The sequence below is a fragment of the Coregonus lavaretus genome, assembly GCF_964263955.1.
Source record: "Coregonus lavaretus genome assembly, chromosome: 20".
NCBI classification, from domain to species: Eukaryota; Metazoa; Chordata; class Actinopteri; order Salmoniformes; family Salmonidae; genus Coregonus; species Coregonus lavaretus.
The window spans coordinates 15,908,739-15,930,090 of record NC_140007.1 but is presented as its reverse complement, the minus strand read 5'-3'; the positions used below and the strand labels follow the sequence as shown (position 1 = coordinate 15,930,090).

The 21,352-nt window shown below is 43.0% G+C and overlaps 1 protein-coding gene across 2 annotated transcripts in view; it reads right to left on the bottom strand.

The window, feature by feature from the left end:
- Positions 1-1,190: 1,190 nt before the first annotated feature.
- Positions 1,191-21,352, bottom strand: part of LOC311147393 (tyrosine-protein phosphatase non-receptor type 11-like) — a gene marked incomplete at its 5' end in the record, with an annotated part of 75,592 nt that continues 55,430 nt past the window's right edge. The window contains 13 exons of one of the 2 annotated variants that reach the window (XM_084184090.1): positions 1,191-3,607; positions 6,683-6,810; positions 7,039-7,136; positions 7,516-7,667; positions 7,967-8,034; positions 10,041-10,195; positions 10,620-10,751; positions 12,082-12,237; positions 13,188-13,267; positions 13,418-13,514; positions 14,293-14,406; positions 14,660-14,776; positions 20,759-20,951. In XM_084184090.1, coding sequence (XP_084040216.1) covers positions 6,720-6,810; positions 7,039-7,136; positions 7,516-7,667; positions 7,967-8,034; positions 10,041-10,195; positions 10,620-10,751; positions 12,082-12,237; positions 13,188-13,267; positions 13,418-13,514; positions 14,293-14,406; positions 14,660-14,776; positions 20,759-20,951 — 1,453 coding nt within the window. In that variant the 3' untranslated portion in view covers positions 1,191-3,607; positions 6,683-6,719. Of the gene's footprint in view, positions 3,608-6,682; positions 6,811-7,038; positions 7,137-7,515; positions 7,668-7,966; positions 8,035-10,040; positions 10,196-10,619; positions 10,752-12,081; positions 12,238-13,187; positions 13,268-13,417; positions 13,515-14,292; positions 14,407-14,659; positions 14,780-20,758; positions 20,952-21,352 lie in introns of both variants that reach the window. The other variant, XM_084184089.1, reaches the window with a different exon arrangement.

Sequence of the window (21,352 nt, the reverse complement as noted above, 5' to 3'; positions counted from 1 at the left end):
CCTCCACTCATTACCTGTATTAATGGCACCTGTTTGAACTTGTTATCAGTATAAAAGACACCTGTCCACAACCTCAAACAGTCACACTCCAAACTCCACTATGGCCAAGACCAAAGAGCTGTCAAAGGACACCAGAAACAAAATTGTAGACCTGCACCAGGCTGGGAAGACTGAATCTGCAATAGGGAAGCAGCTTGGTTTGAAGAAATCAACTGTGGGAGCAATTATTAGGAAATGGAAGACATACAAGACCACTGATAATCTCCCTCGATCTGGGGCTCCACGCAAGATCTCACCTCGTGGGGTCAAAATGATCACAAGAACGGTGAGCAAAAATCCCAGAACCACACAGGGGGACCTAGTTAATGACCTGCAGAGAGCTGGGACCAAAGTAACAAAGCCTACCATCAGTAACACACTACGCCGCCAGGGACTCAAATCCTGCAGTGCCAGACGTGTCCCCCTGCTTAAGCCAGTACATGTCCAGGCCCATCTGAAGTTTGCTAGAATGCATTTGGATGATCCAGAAGAGGATTGGGAGAATGTCATATGGTCAGATAAAACCAAAATAGAACTTTTTGGTAAAAACTCAACTCGTCGTGTTTGGAGGACAAAGAATGCTGAGTTGCATCCAAAGAACACCATACCTACTGTGAAGCATGGGGGTGGAAACATCATGCTTTGGGGCTGTTTTTCTGCAAAGGGACCAGGACGACTGATCCGTGTAAAGGAAAGGATGAATGGGGCCATGTATCGTGAGATTTTGAGTGAAAACCTCCTTCCATCAGCAAGGGCTTTGAAGATGAAACGTGGCTGGGTCTTTCAGCATGACAATGATCCCAAACACACCGCCCGGGCAACGAAGGAGTGGCTTCGTAAGAAGCATTTCAAGGTCCTGGAGTGGCCTAGCCAGTCTCCAGATCTCAACCCCATAGAACATCTTTGGAGGGAGTTGAAAGTCCGTGTTGCCTGGCGACAGCCCCAAAACATCACTGCTCTAGAGGAGATCTGCATGGAGGAATGGGCCAAAATACCAGCAACAGTGTGTGAAAACCTTGTGAAGACTTACAGAAAACGTTTGACCTGTGTCATTGCCAACAAAGGGTATATAACAAAGTATTGAGAAACTTTTGTTATTGACCAAATACTTATTTTCCACCATAATTTGCAAATAAATTCATTAAAAATCCTACAATGTGATTTTCTGGATTTTTTTTCTCTTATTTTGTCTGTCATAGTTGACGTGTACCTATGATGAAAATTACATGCCTCTCTCATCTTTTTAAGTGGGAGAACTTGCACAATTGGTGGCTGACTAAATACTTTTTTCCCCCACTGTACCACTTATAGCAAACAACTTATAGCATGAGCATTATATCAACAACCAAACTGCAGCGAAATATGTGTCCTATAACACTTAGAACTGACTTACTGAAACATCATCTGAAGGGAAATACTGAAACATCATACTTTCAGTATTGCTGAAAGTTACTGCATTGGTGTTAGGATGAGCAAGGGATGATGTAGTCAAGCCCTAGTTGAAAGGCCTGAACACTATGTACAAGAAAAGCTCTACACAACCAGCAGATGACACTACACAGCCTCTGTGTAGCCAAACAACTGGGTCGTTCAAAAGGATGACATCATTGAGCCGATAGCTAAATCCAGTGTGAACATCTTTGACATTAGATTTTTATGCAAAATGCTAAGAATAGTTAGCATGACGTCTGTCCAGAAAGAAGCCACTGCCCATTATATATATATTACTGAAGGCTCTATGCTGTGCGGTGTCACCCTTCCTATGACATCATCACTGATGTTGGCTTTTACTCTCCAAACAAAGTCAAGCCTGGATTATAGCCATTTTGTAGATTACTTTTTGGAGACAAATCTATTCTTTAATCTTGGGCTGTAGGCCATCTGGCCCAGTAATATTTGTAAAGACTTCAGTGATGGTAGCGTGGCTAGCATCCTGACTTTTCTTCTCTCCTATCCCATTTTCTGCTACCCTTGTCTATCTCTCACTTGGCAGATGTTTAACCCTGTTTATTGTGCCATTCGATTAGGAGGAAAACCTTCGCAGACATGAAGCCAACGGGAGTCACAACCTACACAGAGAGAACGACTGCAGATCCGACCGATTTTATAGTTGAACGTTGACCTCAAATTTCCCACATATAAACCAGGATCTGCAGAGCAACTGCAAATTCAGAGAATTGTGCTTTTTGTCGATTGATAATAATGGAATTGGATCTTTCTTTATTCAGAGGCAATAACGCACTACTTTTTTTTAAAAACATTTTTAAAAAAAAACATTAAAAAAACATGTCCTGTACATTACAAAATAACACCAATAATAACAATAAAAGAAACAAGAATCAATTGAAAGGACACAGATTAAAACTAAATAAATAGAACAATTGCATGAGTAAGTTGGTGCTTCAAGCTCCCCCTCCTTGAGCTTCAAGCTCCCCCCTCCCAGCAACCACAGGACAAGAAACAAAATGGAGTCCGGAGAGGAGCTCATTATCCTTGATTGAATAGGCTCTCAGCAGCTGTGATGGTGGAACCGGTGGAACCACTACAGTAGATGAGCATGGCACAAAAGACCATCGGTGGAACCAGTAAGATAAACACATCAGCTCCCTACTGACAAAGGGCCATTGTGAATACCCTGGCTTTCCTCTTGCCTTTCAAAATGAAGTGTTTTCATAAAGGTATGGGAAAGGGTTGTGTAAGGAGTTTGCTTGTCCGTGCCGGTGCCTCTTGTGGTAGCAGATCGCTTCACTGTTCCCCCGCCATTACTCAATGCTGCAGTAATGACTGCTGCTAGCAAAAACAGAACATTGCTAGAGTCTTTGGTTCAAGTAGATGACAGCCAGCAGAGAGAGAAAGAGCCCTTTGCATTGAATTGAATAGTCCCATGTAGCTTAGTTGGTAGAGCATGGCGCTTGCAACGCCAGGGTTGTGGGTTCGATTCCCATGGGGGGCCAGTATGAAAATGTATGCACTCACTAACTGTAAGTCGCTCTGGATAAGAGCGTCTGCTAAAATGTAAATGTGATTGAGAGAGAGAGGAGCGGATTCCAACAGTGCGAAGAGAAATGGCTTAGCTTCACCCTTTCTTGTCCCGTCCACCCCATTCATGGTTGAACATGATGGAGCAAAACATCACTTGAACATTGAATACACCATTGTTTGTTTCTTGTGTCGATTTAGTTCAAGAGTCTACAGAAATAAGCAAAGGACATTTGTTGGGTTGGATGATGAGATGGAACAACTGTGGGAGGAAATAGGGGGGTTACAGACATGTCTGTAGACGAGGCACTTTGTCAGTAGACAGGAGAGGCTGTAGAGACTTGAAGTCATACAGAGGTCATAGAGAGAGAGGGGGGTGGAGATAGAAGGACAAGAGCACTGTGCTGTACCCCTCTCTCCTTGGAGAGGTAGGCTCCAGACAGCCAGAAGGGCAGCAGAAGGAGGGGGGGGGGAACTAGGAGGGGTCAGCACCACCACCTTCACCCCAGGTAGGGTCCACCGCCAGGGGGTCAGAGCTCCACAGGCCCCCCATGGTTCAGGTGCTGGCAAAGCGGCACCTCTGCTGAAACTGAAGCACACACAATGGCACATCGCTTTAGACATACACAGAACCACTCTGCATAGAAATGCACACAATAAACAAAGTAGTCCACATGACATCCTAATTAATACTATAATCACTATGATAGTCAATAGCAAAATGTATGTGTTTTTGTGATGTCTTTCCTCATCTGGAATATGTCTGGAACCAATTCATTGGAAAACACTGAACTTTCTGTCCTGTGTTGCTAGAACAAGCAAGAACAACTGCTTGTCTGTAGACACTGAGTTCTGTATTTTCTAAGGTTTACTATGGACTCAGGGTTGAATTCTGTTGAGATTTGATCCTTTATTTCTCAGCGTACCCAAGGAGCCCATATACACAATTACACAGCTTTACCCTACCTTGGTGTTCCCTGTTGGGGGAGCGGGATCTTTAGAAACTCTTGAAAGGAACCCAACAGTATGCAGAAGTGCATCTCAAATATGATGGTTTATTAACACTTCACAGATGAGATGACATAACTGCTTGCTAACATCTCTCCATCTGCGCCCACTCTCAGGGTAGCAGAGGATATATCCCAGGCCCACAACCAATGAGGACCTAACAATTAAGACAGTTATAACCAATCACACACATGCATTCTTTGATCATGCACTGAACAAGTTTATGCACATTTAACCAATGCACCATGTGCATAACACTGCTGTATATTCTCATACACAACATTCCCCTCACCCCACCTGCATTGTTTTTTCAGGTATCGGCTCTACTGTAACCATTGTTTTCAGTTGAAGAGGGCTAAATCTGATTGAAGTATTACATTTAACCACCCTGTTAAACTTGTACAAACTCCTGACCTCCACATCTTCTGTATGTTGTTGTAGTTTATGTTATGCAAGCCGTCTTTATGATGCAAAGGACATTTCTGTCAAAACAGACAATAAAATGCCTTCTTAAATCTTCTTCGCCAATAATGATTATTTTTCCTATTACTAATTAAGCTGTTTATGTTGGTTACTTTCTAAATGTAATCCGTTACAGTAACTAGTTACTTGACCAAAATTGGAATCAGTAATGTAATTACCCAAACTCTAATGTAATCTGATTACTTTCAGTTACTTTTAAATGGCGTTCCCCTAAAGAGGTATTAGAAGAAGTTTGAATGAATATTACCAATTGAACGACATTATTGTAGGATAAATCAATGTTAGAGTTTACATAGCTGGCCATAAATGGATGTTGTATTTTACTTTTTGGGATGGTTATGTAGGCTTCTTCTAACCAATTGCTTTCTACTACAGATAATAATACGATTAGGCTATATTTTTACATTAAAAAGTCTGTCAGATTTCCAGTCATTCCAATTCATTTAATACCCCTTGATCTTCAAGAATACGACTTGGAAATATGGAAATATAGATTAGCCTAATTGTTTTACCTGAGCATAAAACTAAGGACTTATTAGCCTACTCTGTTTATGATTTTGTTGTCATGGAGGACTGATTGGGCTCATTGCTTTGAGTTGAAAAATAAAGGCTGCTCTCATGGAATGGCATGCTTTGAGCGCTACCGAAAAGTGCTATTTGCATGTGAAAATGTTTACGTTTTAGTTGGTGACGCCATAGAATTAGAATACTTAATCATTTTAAATTGTCACACACTGGATAGCTGCAGTGAAATGTGTTGTTTTACAGCATCAGCCATAGTAGTATGGCATCCCTGAAGCAAATTAGGGTTAAGTGCCTTGCTCAAGGGCACGTCGACAGATTTTTCACCTTGTCGGCTCGGGTATTCAAACTAGCAACCTTTCGGTTACTGGCCCAACACTCTAACCGCTAAGCTACCTGCCGCCCAGGATCTAAGGATTTAATACGATCTCTATGGGTGACACTTTGATATCTCGATAATTTGCAGTCTATCAAAAGTGCGCGTCCATTAGGCCTATGGATTATTTTATTTATCAGCATGAATTAGATTGTGCAATAAAAGCCCCACTCGTGGTCTTTGTAAATTAAACTAGTATGGAGCACAATACCACGGAGGAGTTGGGAGGAACTCCCTCAAACTTATATTCCATAGGCTAGGATCCGCACTATGCAGCTGTTGCAAGAGCACATTTTTCACTGGCTGTCCACTGGTTGCAAAAACAAGGATTGATAGGCGGCTTAAATATCTTCAATTCAACCATTATTGGGTTAAAATACAGAAATACATTTGTGAACAGCCATTCACAACAACCACAATCCGTAAGGCGCAAATAGCTAAATGAGAGAGCAGCAGTGTGATTCACATCAATGTTCTATGTAGATATCAATAATAAATGATATCCGTATCGCCCATAGGCTACACCACTGCTGACGTCCTTACCTCCAAGTGTTTATTCAAATTGGATAATCTTTGGATGCTGACAGCAGTCACACTATTGAAAGACATAGCTTGGACTGTAGCCTACAAAAGCCTATTCCTGCTCTTTTCCCCGCGATCCATCAAACGCATTGGACGCTTTTGGTGTGTCATCATAGTGGTCTCGCTCAGGCGGAACAAACTTAAACTTGCGCCTTTTTTCAATGCTGATTTGAATGTAGGGCCCCGCATAGCTCAGTTGGTAGAGCATGGTGCTTGCAATGCCAGGGTTGCGGGTTCGTTTCCCACGGGGGGCTGCTATGAAAAATGTATGCACTCACTAACTGTAAGTCGCTCTGGATAAGAGCGTATGCTAAATGACTAAAAAAATAAATAATAATAACATTTTTTTGCAAACATCCTTTCTGAATTTAAAAGTAATCCTAGAAGTAATCTAGTTCATCAAAAGTATCTGTAATCTGATTACAATCTCTTTGCTGGTAACGTAATGGATTACAGTATTTTGCAATCAGTTACATGTAATCTGTTATTCCCTAACCCTGTAAATCAAATAGAGCAATTATATGGAGCAGTTCCACAATAAAAAGTTATAAATTATTTAGCAAAGAAAATAACAATAATAATTTACTTAGGTATGCTGGTATGATGCTTTGTAACTTGTTATAAGCAGGTATGAGCCTTTATAATGTCTTATATAATTTATAACTAAACAAGCCACAGTAATTGAATACTCACAGAGAGGTTGAGAGAGGCAGAGGTCCGTGGGTGAACTTTACTTCCTGGTGTTACTGCTGCTCCCAGAGGTACTTGGGTTCTTGATGTTCAGGTTCTCATACACGGCAGATGGGTCGTCATTGGTCACCCTGCATCACACAAAAACGGACACATGCACGCACAGACACACACAGACAGCAACAGACACACACAGACAGACAAAACATGGTGAGCTGAAATTCCGATTCATGTTCATTCGGACAATGTTCATTGGATTTGGATGGAATGATATGACAGTGGTAGTGTGTATTTAGAGAGAATAAAACAGCATTTGTCTGTTTACTATATGAACAGTGTGTATTTGCAGGGCTACTCACACAGAGGAGGAGCGTGACACACAGGTCAGTTTTGACTGGGCGCTAGTCATCTGGGGGTATTTGATATTGGAGTACTCCCTCTCCTTTGTCTTATTCCTCTGCAATGAAAGTAGCCACAAGAAACCATGTTATTTTAGCTTGAAAAATAAGATAATCGTTCAAACATTGAGACAAGATAACATAACACGCACCTGGCCAACTTGCTTAGCTGGTTGACACCTTGAAATGTAATACCTGTATCTCGGGTTCCAACTGTAAGGCAGTCACTTTAGTAAATATGTACTGCAATACTACTGTTAGTGCGTATGGTAGTTACTAGTACCTTTACAATTAAACTACTACTGTACCAGTGCTAATATAACTGTGAGTAAAATTGCCACTATTACGATTAGAATACTACTACTACCAATAACTGTAGTGGCAACATTACAGCATAACTACTTCCACTACTCCTACTACTGAGTGTTTGGTAGGTACCTGCTCCTCCTCCAGTCTCTTCTGTGCCGTGTCAATGTACTGCTGAACAGCCATGTAGATGAACTTATACTGGGCCTCCGTCTGCACCATGCCTGACCGCTGCTGACGAACCCTCTGGATGGTCTTAGGGATGTCGATGTCACAGTCTAATCCTGAAACACACCCACGCACAAAGGTCAAAAGGCAGCACATTTAGCACGGTTACACAGATTTGTCCCTAATCCCTACTACATGCAGATCCATCCCAAGACTGGATCTCAGAGCCGTAATGTTTGGCTAGGACTGATATCAAAGTTATAACATTAGGATATTACTGATATCAGAGCTGAAACGTTTGGATAGGACTGATGTCAGAGCCGTAATGTTTGGATTGGACTGATTTTAATAGCAGTAACGTTTGGATAGGACTGATGTCAGAACCATAATGTTTAAGAGTTCAACATTCTCTTACCTTGTCTGTTGATGGTGTCAATGAGAATGTCAATGACAATGATGGTGCCTGTTCTCCCGATTCCTGCACTGGGGAGACAAAGGAGTCAATAGCACTATATTACTACTATATGGTGGCATTTTCATAACAGACATAGTTACAAGTTGAATTTTGGGCATGTGCTCCTGAGTACTCCTGCACTAATACTAAGTTACACTTGTAAATATACAAATCTATATGAAAGACAGTTCATCTTTATGCTTGTGAAAATAAATACATAATTTAAACGTTAAAACAAAATTGGGATCCTTAACGTTAAGAAAAATCCCTAACCGAAAAACAATGTTTTTGGGTGGTTTTCCCCACAAAATTAAAATCACATTGCAGTTATCACAAAACATATTATTTTCTGTGTTATAGCCTAACTAGACGATAAGCTATGAAGGCCTGGGGAAAGTTGTTTAATTTTAAGGTAGAACGATATGAAATAGATGCAGAAAGTAAACAGCATAGTGGGTGGGTCAATTTCCACAACAACTAAGAGTGTTGAAGCGAGAGGTTCAATTTCTCCACTGTTTTGGTGCCCTGGCTACCATGAACCTGTACACATGCACAGATACTGTGTGTGACTGTGTGAGAGTAAAGTGTTGCATCTCGCTCATCTCAATATCCTAGCCTATTCATTGATGATAGGCCCTGCTTTACAGAAGTTGCGAGACATTGCAAGCCAAGAAATTGCGAGATACAGGTTTTTTTGATTGCAGATATATATGCCCAGTGCATGGTTCTGACTCGGTCTGCCTGGTGGCCGACCTGCCTATACTGTGCCCCTCTCTCTCCATCCCTCACTTGCTCGCTATGAAAGATGCTAGAGTTTATGTTCTCTGAAGTACGGCAACTAATCAGTCTCCTCCGTTCCAAAAATACGGAATCTTAGGAGTCGATTCCTAGTGGAACTTAATCTTGACACTCAGAAATGGTCACCGACTCGAAGAATCAATTATTTTGGAGTCGACTCTCCACAACTACGTCATCGTCGTTAACAGTTGAAAAAATGGCAGAGAAAGGCAAGTGACAGCAGCAAAGTCCTGTATGGCAATAATTTCAGATGTTAAATGAGAGGGAAATGCAAACTTTGCGAGGTGAAATTGAGGTACAGTAATGGCAGTACAGGTGCAATGCTTAAAGCTGCGACCCAACCAAATTCACATAGAAATGTTAGTTATAGATCTGTCATTCTTATTGAAAGCAAGTCTAAGAAGAGGTAGATATGTTCTATGTGCGCTATTTCTATGCTTCCCGTTCTCTAGGCCTAAGCCTATATAACTGCTTTTCAGTGACTGCTGCAACTCAACGAGGCTATTTGGTAGGCTATTCGCCATGAGCGCTGCCCAATTTTGTGCTTAAAACAATCCACAGCTCATTTTTAAAAGAAGCGAATGATCCTCTGTGGCCAAATTACGCTCTCTGGTGTAGTATTTTGAACTATTGTATTTATTTCTGTATAGGCACAAGTCATTATATAGCAAATTTTTTTGTAAATGTAATTCAATTTACTTTAAGGGAAGCTTATTTTCCCCTAGCCTATTGCATGTGCCGCCTATGCCGACATCAATGTGAAAGTAACCTAATAAATAAATCAGCATTCAGACTTACAAGGCCGACATCAAATTCAAAGCTGACCGGCAAAACGAACTGTCTGGCACTTTCTCTGAGCGATGCTCTGCATAGCCAGCCAATCTAAAGCCAGCCATCCAAACAATATGCTAAAACAGCCGTTGCATTTTAATCGGGATTGGAATGATTTTAGTCTACTTTTTTGTAGCATATTTGTAAATTTTTGGTCTTGAGTTAAGGTATGGTGTCTGCCCTGCCATACCAAACTGATGCCCCTGGACTCTTGTAGACTGTCCTAGACTACTAGACCAATAATTATATCTTTATGTTCTGCCAAACATAACAAATAAGAAACAGCCCTGGCCACCATGGTGCAGGCATTTAGACGTTTTATGACTGCCGTTATGTCAGTAAGGCTTGGAGAGGTGTTGTGTCTGATACATGCTGTCTGTCATAATGTGTGCACCCTGTGTTTTACCTGCAGTGGACCACAATGGGCCCGGTGTCTCGAATGGCGCTCTGTTTGCGGTTGACCTGCTCCAGGAAGCTGAGCACGCCCCCGGGCTCGTTGGGCACACCGTGGTCAGGCCAGCTCAGGTACTGGTAGTGCCAGATATACCTCATCGGCTCCCTCTGCAGATGGGGAGAGTTAGCGCTACAGTTTACAGGCCTATTTCAGCAGGTGTCTGACCTGGTATTTGCTAAGTCTTAGTATGACACTCTGTGATAAAAACAGGTACTTTATGTTTCTAACTTCAATTAATTAAAAAATTATTATTTAGCTATGTTTTTGTTTTGTTAAAAAAATTCACCATATTACCTTACAATGACTAAGTAAATATCAGGTAAAGTGGGCTGCAAAATAATGCAAACTCCAATTTTTACAGTGGTCAATCAGAAATGGTATATGTGGTACCTGTTCATTATAAATTCAATTTCATACAACCAGAAAGTTATACTTAAATCAAGCCCCCATCAGAAGTGGGATTATTGTGAAAGATAATGTGCCATACTAAAACAGACCAATTTATGTGGTCACCACGATGGGCTGTCTTACCCTGTCCAAACGCGTCACCTCCAGTTCCCTCAGGATGTAGTCCTGAGCCGGACGCTCCTCCACGTTCTTCACACTCACTTTCCCAAACTCCTTAGTGACATTGAGGTCAGGCCAGTAGCGCACACATTTGTTCTGTCGAGGACAAAGTGGAGCATTAGACAATCTAGAAGGCCCAACCTTTCTTCTCAAGCAGCTTTACAATCATTTTAGCTGTCATAATATCCTGGTAATCCCAACCAAGGATTTAATGTTCATTTCTCTACCATAAACCGCCTCCCATGTCATTTTAGAGAATTTGGCAGTACGTCAAGCCGGCCTCACAACCGCAGACCACGTGTAACCACACCAGCCCAGGGCCTCCACATCCGGCTTCTTCAGCTGCGGGATCATCTGAGACCAGCCACCAGGAAAGCTGATGAAACTGTGGTTTGCACAACCGAATAATTTATCGTCCTCATCAGGGTCTTGACCTGACTGCAGTTCGGCGTCGTAACCGACTTCAGTGGGCAAATGCTCACCTTCGATGGCCACTTGCATGCTGGAGAAGTGTGCTCTTCAGACAGCGTGTATGGCATCGTGTGGGCGAGCGGTTTGCTGAGGTCAACGTTGTGAACAGAGTGCCCCATGGTGGTGGTGGGGTTATGGTATGGGCAGGCATAAACTACGGACAACGAACACAATTGCATTTTATCGATGGCAATTTGAATGCGCAGGGATACCATGACGAGATCTGGAGGCCCATTGTCGTGCCATTCATCCACCGCCATCACCTCATGTTTCAGCATGATAATGCACGGCCCCATGTCGCAAGGATCTGTACACACTTCCTGGAAGCTGAAAATGTCCCAGTTCTTCCATGGCCTGCATACTCACCAGACATGTCATCCATTGAGCATGTTTGGGATGCTCTGGATCGATGTGTACGACAGCGTGTTCCAGTTCCCGCCAATATCCAGCAACTTCACACAGCCATTGAAGAAGAGCGGGACAACATTCCACAGGCCACAATCAACAGCCTGATCAACTCTATGCGAAGGAGATGTGTCGCTCTGCATGAGGCAAATGGTGTTCACACCAGATACTGACAGGTTTTCTGAACCACACCCCTAACTTATTTTTTAAAGGTATCTGTGACCAACAGATGCATATCTGTATTCTCAGTCATGTGAAATCCATAGATTAGGGCCTAATGAATCTATTTCAATTGACTGATTTCCTTATATGAACTGTAACTCAGTAAAATCGTAGAAATGGTTGCATGTTGCATTTTTGTTCAGTGTAGTATTACATTATATTGACATGAGTAGGAATGCCTGATCTAATAATTATATTTATTTCTCTGAACATATTACTTATTTTTTATTGAAAAGAGCAAACTGGGATCCACACCACGGGCGAATGTATGTGGTTCGATAGACGAGACCGATATTGCCCGACCATAATTATATTTCTATGCTCTCACCCGTCTTCTCTCCATCTCCTTGGTGGTCATGACAATGACGTGCGTGTTCTCCTGGTAGACCATCTTCCAGAAGTCCACCACAGTGTTCTGAAGGCAGCCCTGGGTGGCGATGAACACCTTGCCCTCCTCCACGTGACAGCCCTCTTCGTGCATACTCTGGGGGAGAGAAAAATACTTAATTCATTCATTTCATGTCTTCATTGGTGAGGAACATATGAACATTGATAGCCTGGTGGTGGTTCAGTCTGTTGGTGCTTTAGCCAACTCCTCACTGTGTTAGTTCATTATCATGCCAAACATAGAAGAGTTGGCTACGACAGCGCATAGGCTACAGTATGGGACTCTGCCAAAACTTTGAGGCCTGTCTGTGACAACATGTATGGATACGTTACTAGAGACATTGTGAGAAACTTCCAGAGTTTCCAATGCTCAGATCGGTTTCAAGTTACGCTACCGTGTTTCACATCAGAATATGGCCATTGATGAACTAGATAGGCATCTCACTCTGCATCACTAACAGTTGTTTATTATGGTGCTTTAATATTTAAAGCCACATTTTCACTTAATCATGCATTGATGAAGTGGAAGTTAGGATTCGCCCCTAAATGCCATGTAGATTATTCCACTCAGCAATAGACGGGTTAGTTGTTAAGCAACAAAACCGACACATGCGCAACTATGGTGCAAAACAGACGGGGTTTGCTTACATTGTTGACAACATGTAAACTATATATGTAGTTTAGAATGTTTATTGAAAACATAAATAAATGTGCACAATGAGCACTTGTTGTCTCTCAAATACATCATTACAGTTGTTGGTTAGCTAGCTAGCGAATATTAGCCATATTAGCATAGACGTGACATCAATCAAAACACCTCAAGGCATGGCATCAAGAACAAGATAAAACTAGCTGAAACGAGCCACCTACAATTCCCTACATGGCAGCTTCTTGTCATTGTTGCTAGCTATCTGACCATCCAGAATCACAACACATGGACTTCTGCACCATTGAAGAGTGCACATCGTTTTTGTGACCTTGTCAGATAACCCATCTATAAAGTGCATCACTAAATTCTTGATACTATTATTCATCTCCAGAACTCACTCTGATGTAGTTGGCATTGATGTAGTCTGAGCCAGGCACATCGGTGTCTGCTTCCCTGATCTCCACCCGCGTGGTGTCGACTGGAACACAGATACACAAGGACTAGGGTCTTTAGTCACACACACACACACACACACACACACACACACACACACACACACACACACACACACACACACACACACACACACACACACACACACACACACACAGGTCGATATTTCACTCACAAGGGAGGATGTTCTTGTATCTGTTTTTACTCTTGTTTTCCGCTGTCTGTCCTTCTTTCCTGGGGTAGAGGAGCTTACACTCCTGCTGCTGTAGCACCTGAAAGAAGACAGGAGAAAGAAGAGAAGAACAGAAGGAGATTAGAAAAAAACGAAAGGTGAGAGAAAGAAGAGATACAATTAAATCATACAGAGGCAGCATCTGAAACCGCATTCCTTCTATCTAGTGCACAACTTTTGACCAGAGCCCTAGGGTGCCATTTTTGACTCCCCCTTGTGAAGAGCCCAACGTGACCAACAGACAACCCAACTTGTGCTTTAACTATTACACTAAGAACATCGGTCTGACATGAAAGGTAAATATGATTAAATCATAAGCTAGTTCAGTTTGTTTTAGGACGGCTTTTTGTGTGTTTGACCCCACATACAGTAGGGATCACTGTGGAGAAGATGAAAATCTAATCACAGAGCTTATTATGTAAACTCTGCTAGAAAACATTTGGTCTTGGTTGAACACATCGGCCCATGAGCAGTGTGTACCCTTCCACTGCACCCTACAGGAGGCTGAAAGTAAAATCTCTCACCACAAGAGGTCACAATGAGACAAATCACAATGAGACAAATCCCTTAGATGCTGGTTATATCCTAAATGGCACCCTATTCCCTAGTGTACTACCTTTGACCTGGACCCATAACCAGACTTTGACAGGAACCAGCTGTGTCTGTCTTAGAGTTAACAATAATGTTCCTTGGGTTGTCCGTCAGAAAATGCCTCATGAACATACCGGATTTACATTCTCTTCGTATTGACTTTCATGTTTTGGAATATGAGATGATATATGTGATCTAGAATCATTTAAACACACTGGTGGTGGTACCTCAAACTCTTCCCAGAACCCTTGTTTGGGCTTCTCTGAGTTGTCCGCCACTTTGTTGAGCTCCTTTACCCTGTTCTCAATGTTGGCAGCATTTATTCTGGTGGCATTGAAGGGCTTTCATTGGAAAAAGAGAAGAGAAATACATTAATATATTAATTCAATGGATTATCATATGATCCACCATTCACATTAAATTATATGTTATAGAATTTGCAGCTTACCCATACTTGGAATTACACATAATTCCATATTTAACAGATCCAGTTTTCAGAGTAGATGTTCTGGAAACAACATGGCTTCCATTTATTTTGCAAGGACATCATTGTTTTATGTACGGCTGTTTGAATGCACTGGTCCAGTCTCTCACCTGTTTGAGGTGAACAACGATTCCACTCTTCTCCACCATGGGGTTCTTCTTGTAGTGATCCACCAGGTCAGCTAGCGTGTCAAACCTCTCTCCTCCACCCACGTCATACTTCCCATCCTGCTGGAGCCACACAGAAACTCTGTTAGTAGGGATGGAGAACATTCAGCCTGCTGCACAGTCAATATGGAGGCTGTAGTCTAGAGTGCCCGGAATTGCCTTATGTCAGATGGCATCACTCCTTCGTGACACTCGTCCCTCAATCAGTGCAGGCGGAATCGCCGTGCTATCTGACGTAAGACAATGGAGTGCCCGGCTAAATTGCGTTCAGAAGCATTTTAAAACTCTCTCCATAGTTAAAGTAGTAAGAAATACAGTTGAAGTCGGAAGTTTACATACACTTAGGTTGGAGTCATTAAAACTAATTTTTTCAACCACTCCACACATTTCTTGCTAACATACTAGTCAATTGGAGGTGTACCTGTGGATGTATTTCAAGGTCTACCTTCAAACTCAGTGCCGCTTTGCTTGACATCATGGGAAAATCAAAAGAAATCAGCCAAGACCTCAGAAAAAAATGGTAGACCTCCACAAGTCTGGTTCATCCTTGGGAGCAATTTCCAAATGCCTGAAGGTACCACGTTCATCTGTACAAACAATAGTACGCAAGTATAAACACCATGGGACCACGGGGACCACGCAGCCATCATACCGCTCAGGAAGGAGACGCATTCTGTCTCCTAGAGATGAACATACTTTGGTGCAAAAAGTGCAAATCAATCCCAGAACAACACCATCCCAACCGTGAAGCACGGGGGTGGCAGCATCATGCAGCATCAGGGGGTGCTTTGCTGCAGGAGGGACTGGTGCACAAAATAGATGGAATCATGACGAAGGAAAATTATTTGGATATATTGAAGCAACATCTCAAGACATCAGTCAGGAAGTTAAAGCTTGGTCGCAAATGGGTCTTCCAAATGGACAATGACCCCAAGCATACTTCCAAAGTTGTGGCAAAATGGCTTAAGGACAACAAAGTCAAGGTATTGGAGTGGCCATCACAAAGCCCTGACCTCAATCCTATAGAACATTTGTGGGCAGAACTGAAAAAGCATGTGCGAGCAAGGAGGCCTACAAACCTGACTCAGTTACACCAGCTCTGTCAGGAGGAATAGGCCAAAATTCACCCAACTTATTGTGGGAAGCTTGTGGAAGGCTACCCGAAACGTTTGACCCAAGTTAAACTATTTGAAGGCAATGCTAACAAATACTAATTGAGTGTATGTAAACTTCTGACCCACTGGGAATGTGATGAAATAAATAAAAGCTGAAATAAATCACTCTCTCTACTATTATTCGGACATTTCACATTCTTAAACTAAAGTGGTGATTCTAACTGACCTAAGACAGGGAATTTTTACTAGGATTAAATGTCAGGAATTGTTAAAAACTGAGTTAAAATGTATTTGGCTAAGGTGTATGTAAACTTCCGACCTCAACTGTAGCTGTAATTGTTGAGAAATCTATGAGTGTGCTTTATTAACTATAATCTTAAATCGAAATATAGAATTATTTAGACAAATTTAATTATTTTATATTACGCATTTCCCTATGGTGGACTTAACATCTTACTACATTACACAGACTAACGTTTTCACCACAAAATAATTACAAGAAATACATATCCTGTTTACCTCAGATTGGTGATGTTAGTATAAACGTTTATAGTCATAACGATCTCACAAAATCGATTGCTTAAAACAGATCAATATCTTTGGTTTAGTATCTGTGTTTTTGTCATAATGCACCAGTCCGTAGTGGAACTGAAAACGCAGCTGCTGTCATTTTCAGATCACGGGGGCAATAAAAAAATGTGGGCACTCCTCCTATAAATGTCTCTGACCTGACATGAATTCACAGGTTTTAGGGTTAGCTATCACTCAAATGAAAGCCTACCTCTGTCGCTATTTAGAAACCGATGTGAGGTGGTGATTTGTTGAAATTATCCATTATCCAGTTACTTTTTCGTATTAGCCATCTACCGAAAACATTTTCTCACAGAGATATAAGTTGATAAATGGCTACTACAGGTTCTCATCTACCGACTGTTGTATGTAGTATACCCAAGTTCTTTGAGGTTTGTCTCTTAGAAGAGGACATGTCGCCACAGATATTTTCCCAGTTTCATTGATTTCAATACAATATTGATTTGAATGATTAATTTGTGCGCGCCATTGGTTACAGTAGAACAAGCTAATCAATTCTAGTTTAGAGAGGCCGCTTGGTAAATATTGGTGGTGTGCAGTTTATAAGGTACTAATTAAGCAAAATACAAGTAATCTGAAGACAAGTGTTAATGTTTTGGTGTTCAAAATATCACTACATATTTCAGCATATTGATTATGAATTTGGACATTTAAAACCTGTGTTTTGAAACTAGCTTTAAATAAAAAATCCATGACAACAGGAAGCAGCAACAGTATCATTTTCAATTTATATTTTAGGAGTATAAATTATACTTTTAACATTATTTTTAAATGGGATTCTGCTTAATCAGTTAAACACTACTGAATGAGCCCAAAAACCTGCTATGATTTATTGATTTTGATGATATTGGTGAAATTGTGAAAATGCGTTTATCTTGCCTACTGTTAGCGCTGTTTCCTATCCCTACTAGCCTGCTAGCCTGCTAGCCCCTACTATCCTGCCAACTAGCCTGCTAGCCTTACAAGCCTGCTATCCCTACTAGCCTGCTAGCCCTGCTAGCTAGCCTGATAGGCCTAGCAATCTAGCTGGCAGGCTAGGGGCTACAAGCATGCTAGTCCCTATACTTCTAGCTGCCCTACTGGTCTTCTAGCCCTGCCAGGTAACCTGCTAGACCCTAAGCCAAAGGCCTTTCTATAACAAAAGCTAGCCTGTAAGAGTTAACCTACTGCTAGCTAGGCCCGTTTTCAATACCAATCACACCTGAAGCTAGTTAATTTGAATCAGGTGTGCTGGTGTTAGGATATATGGAATAACTGTTGGGCCCATGACTGAGGCTGAGAAAGGCTGCTCCAGCTCTTATTCTAGTAGTCTAAACAATGAAGTATGTGCTCTACAAATTGTTTATAAAGGTGTGTTATGCAGAGATGGTATATTATAGGAATAACGATTGCAGTGCCATCTGGCTCACAGAAGGCGCAGGGTAGCGAGTACCTGTCAGGTGAGCCAGCAGCGATGACACTCATCTTATTTTTTGATATTCCCTTCTGGAGACCCAGTGACGACTAGGAAAGACTAGTTGGCAACCATGGAAGTATGGTGACAGCTAGGAAACGCTGCTGACATCTGGAAAAGACCAGAGACAGGGTGTGGAGGCTTGGCAGGCTGAAGCTATGGAAAGATATATAATAAGATACCCCCAAGGTTGGGCGAGAGTGGGGTAGGATGATCGAACTACAGGACAGACCACAGTTCTGACCAACCATGACGCACAACCGATGATGGAACAGCTAAGCGATTTATCTAGGGTCTGCAGATGTGGGAAGATCTGCAAAAGCGAGAGGAGTCTGAAGATACATCAAGTGAAGTGTACACTACCCAATAGTGATGTGCAACACAAAGGGCAATCTGGTGAGACGGAGGAGAGGCCCGGGACAGGAGCCAAACCCCAGTCCCCAGACTCTCCATACGCATGACAAAAGGGGTGGCGACCGAAACATCACTGATGCATCAGAGGAGACAGATGACCAACAGGAGAGACAACCTGTATAGAACACCAACACAGGAGAGACCAGGAAGGAGCCTGTGAAATGGCCTGCTGCGTCAGCAAATAAGGAATGGGAGATGTTCGATCAAGCAATTCCGAACTATCTCACTCCTCAAGCAGAGACTTTACCACCACATGGCAGAGGCTGGAGGTGGGCATTGTGACCTGGTGCAGTCAGTGTTTTTTCTGCTGCAATGAACCTCCTTGTGCAATCAGCAGAGAAGCTAAGACGGGATGCAATACTGGCAAGCGGCATTCATGGACGATCTGAAGATTACAGCTAAGTCAGTCCCGGAAGGCATTTGGATTTTAGAGGATCTGAAAGAGCTCCCCAATGAATGGAGTTCAAAATCAAGAAGTCTAGTCCTTGAAAAGAGACGTGTCCAGGAACGGTACCAATTCAAGACCAGAGAGGAGACCAGCCTGTGAAGAGCCTGGGGAAGTGGTACAAGGAAGAGCTCAATGACAAAGAGAATGTAAAGGAGATGCTCTTGCAGGCCAACATGTGGATGACATAAGAGCGGCCTACCAGGCAAGTTTAAGGCATGCGGCTACCAACACGGGGTACTTCCCAGACTCCTCTGGCCACTGCTTGTCTATGTGGTACCTCTTTCAAAAGTGGAGGCACTAGAGAGGAAACTTAACAACTTCCTCAGGAGATGGCTAGCGGTCCCAATAAGCTTCTGCTCCATCGGCCTGTACAGCACAGGCAGCAAGCTGCAGCTGCCAATAACATCTGTGGTAGAGGAGTTCAAGGCAACAAAAGCATGTCAAGCCATGATGCTACGGGACAGCAAGGATGAGATGTTTCGCCAGGCAGAGAGAGGTCAGAATGGGTCGCAAGTGGTCAGCCAGCAGAGCGCTGAGGGATGCAGAGGAACGGTTGCAACATGCTGACAATTGATGGGTTGATAAACCAAGGCAGTCTTGGATGCACAACCAGGTCAAGCTGGAAGAAAGCAGACCCAAAAGAACACTGTGGCATGGATTAGAGGGAGGCCCCAAAGACTGAGGAAGAAAGCCGGCATGTCAGAGCAGTATCCATGAAAAAACACGCCAGCAGGACACGCTGCGAGAGCATGCGAGAGAGGGCACTCACCTGGCAAGACATCTGGAACATGGAAGAGCAGCGGATCAAGTTTCTGCTTTGCTCAGTGTACAATGTTTTGTCCACACCAACAAATCTCAACACGTGGTGGTTGGCAGAGAGCCCCAGCTGCACACTATGCAGAAGACCAGACAACCTGAAGTATGTGATCTCCTCCTGCAAAGCAGGTCTGACTGATGGAAAATTCAGGTGGCGACATGACCAAATACTGACTCAGCTGGCCGCGGGACTGACGCAAGCAAGGAGAAAGCCAAAACAACAACTCACCTGGGGGCCCCATTTCATCCACTTCTTCAGGTCAGGAGAGAGTGCAGCAAAGGGAACAAGGAACAAAGGGATACTTGCCACAGCAGGTGAATGGGAGATGTAGGCAGACCTCAAGAAGCAGCTCATATTCCCAGAGGAGATAGCCAGCACAAGTCTAAGACCAGATATAGTCCTCTGATCTAGAAGCACCAACCAGGTGGTCCTCGTCGAGCTTACAGTGCCTGGGAGGAAAGAGCAGAAGCTCAATAAATACCAGTCCCTCATCCTTGAGAGTCAGCTAAATGGATGGAGAGCCTGGAATCTACCAGTTGAGGTTGGCTGCAGGGGCTTCGCAGCCCAATCACTGGAGAGCCCTGGGGCTGCTCAGCATTGAAGGAATGGCAAGGAAGAAGCTGGTGGCTGATGTCAGCAAGCAGGCAGAAGAGGCATCCTGTTAGATCTGGCTGAAGAGGAATGAATAGTGGCAGAGCCAAGCAGGCAGTAGGGAGGCAGGGCTGAGTTGAGTGGAGGGATCGAGGGGGTAGTTCCAGAATGCTGGTTCTGCCGCCGAGGCGTGGGCTTATCAACAAAACACCGGTTAAGGGGGGTGTCCACTTGAGAACCCGATGAAGTCCCACTCCAGTTAGGTGTGGAGTGCCTTGAAGGAGGACGAATGCGTAGCGATTGCAGTGCCATCCGGCTCACAGTAGGTGCATGGTAGTGAGTACCTGTCAGGTAAGCTGGCAACGATGACACCAATCATATTTTAATATACCACAACTAGTTCAGAGAACAGTCTGAAATGTTGGCATCAAACAGTGCTAATAACCATGTTATGACCCACCTAGAACATTACAAAAGGGCATTTTAATTATACTATTATTGTCTTTGGAACATTTGGTGCCAACATGGCACCCATTAAAAGTCTACATCTCAAACATTGCTTGCCAAACTATATGCATAGGTCTGGCTCAGTGTATGCCCTAGCTGGTCTTACCTGGTATCGGATCATGACGTGGGTAACCTTGGTCTTGCGGTCCACGTTCTCATGCTTCTCCTCGTTGGTGAGGACAGAGAGCACGAAGTCGCCCGGTTTGCTCTGGCTCTCACGCACCAGGAAACTGCCAGGCTTGCCCTTGTCCGTAAGCAGCTTCTCAGCATCGCGGCCAGAGAGGTGCCCGTGGTACCACCTAGTGTAGATCGGTAGATGTAGAGTCAGACACAACTGATGACATGACTATTATGTTTGAAAATACTAATACCATTGAAAAGTAATGAGGAGCTGAAATGGAATTCACCCCGACTCCGCCGTTTACATTGAATTGTTTACTTAAGAAATCGAAAAGTGTGTTTGTTTCTGAGTTTGCACACGTGATGGCGTTACAAAGAAATCTGAATAGTGTGTGCCTCTGTATGTCTGTGTCTGTATGAGAGCTTGCATTTGTGAATGTGTAGGAGCTTCCAACAAGAGGTCTCAGCAGGTGTTTCATGGAGAAGCCACAGAAACCATGCTTGACAGAGATCACACATTTTTCTTAGAACTAGATACAAACTGATACACTGTACGTCACAATGTGCAGAGAGCCAGAGA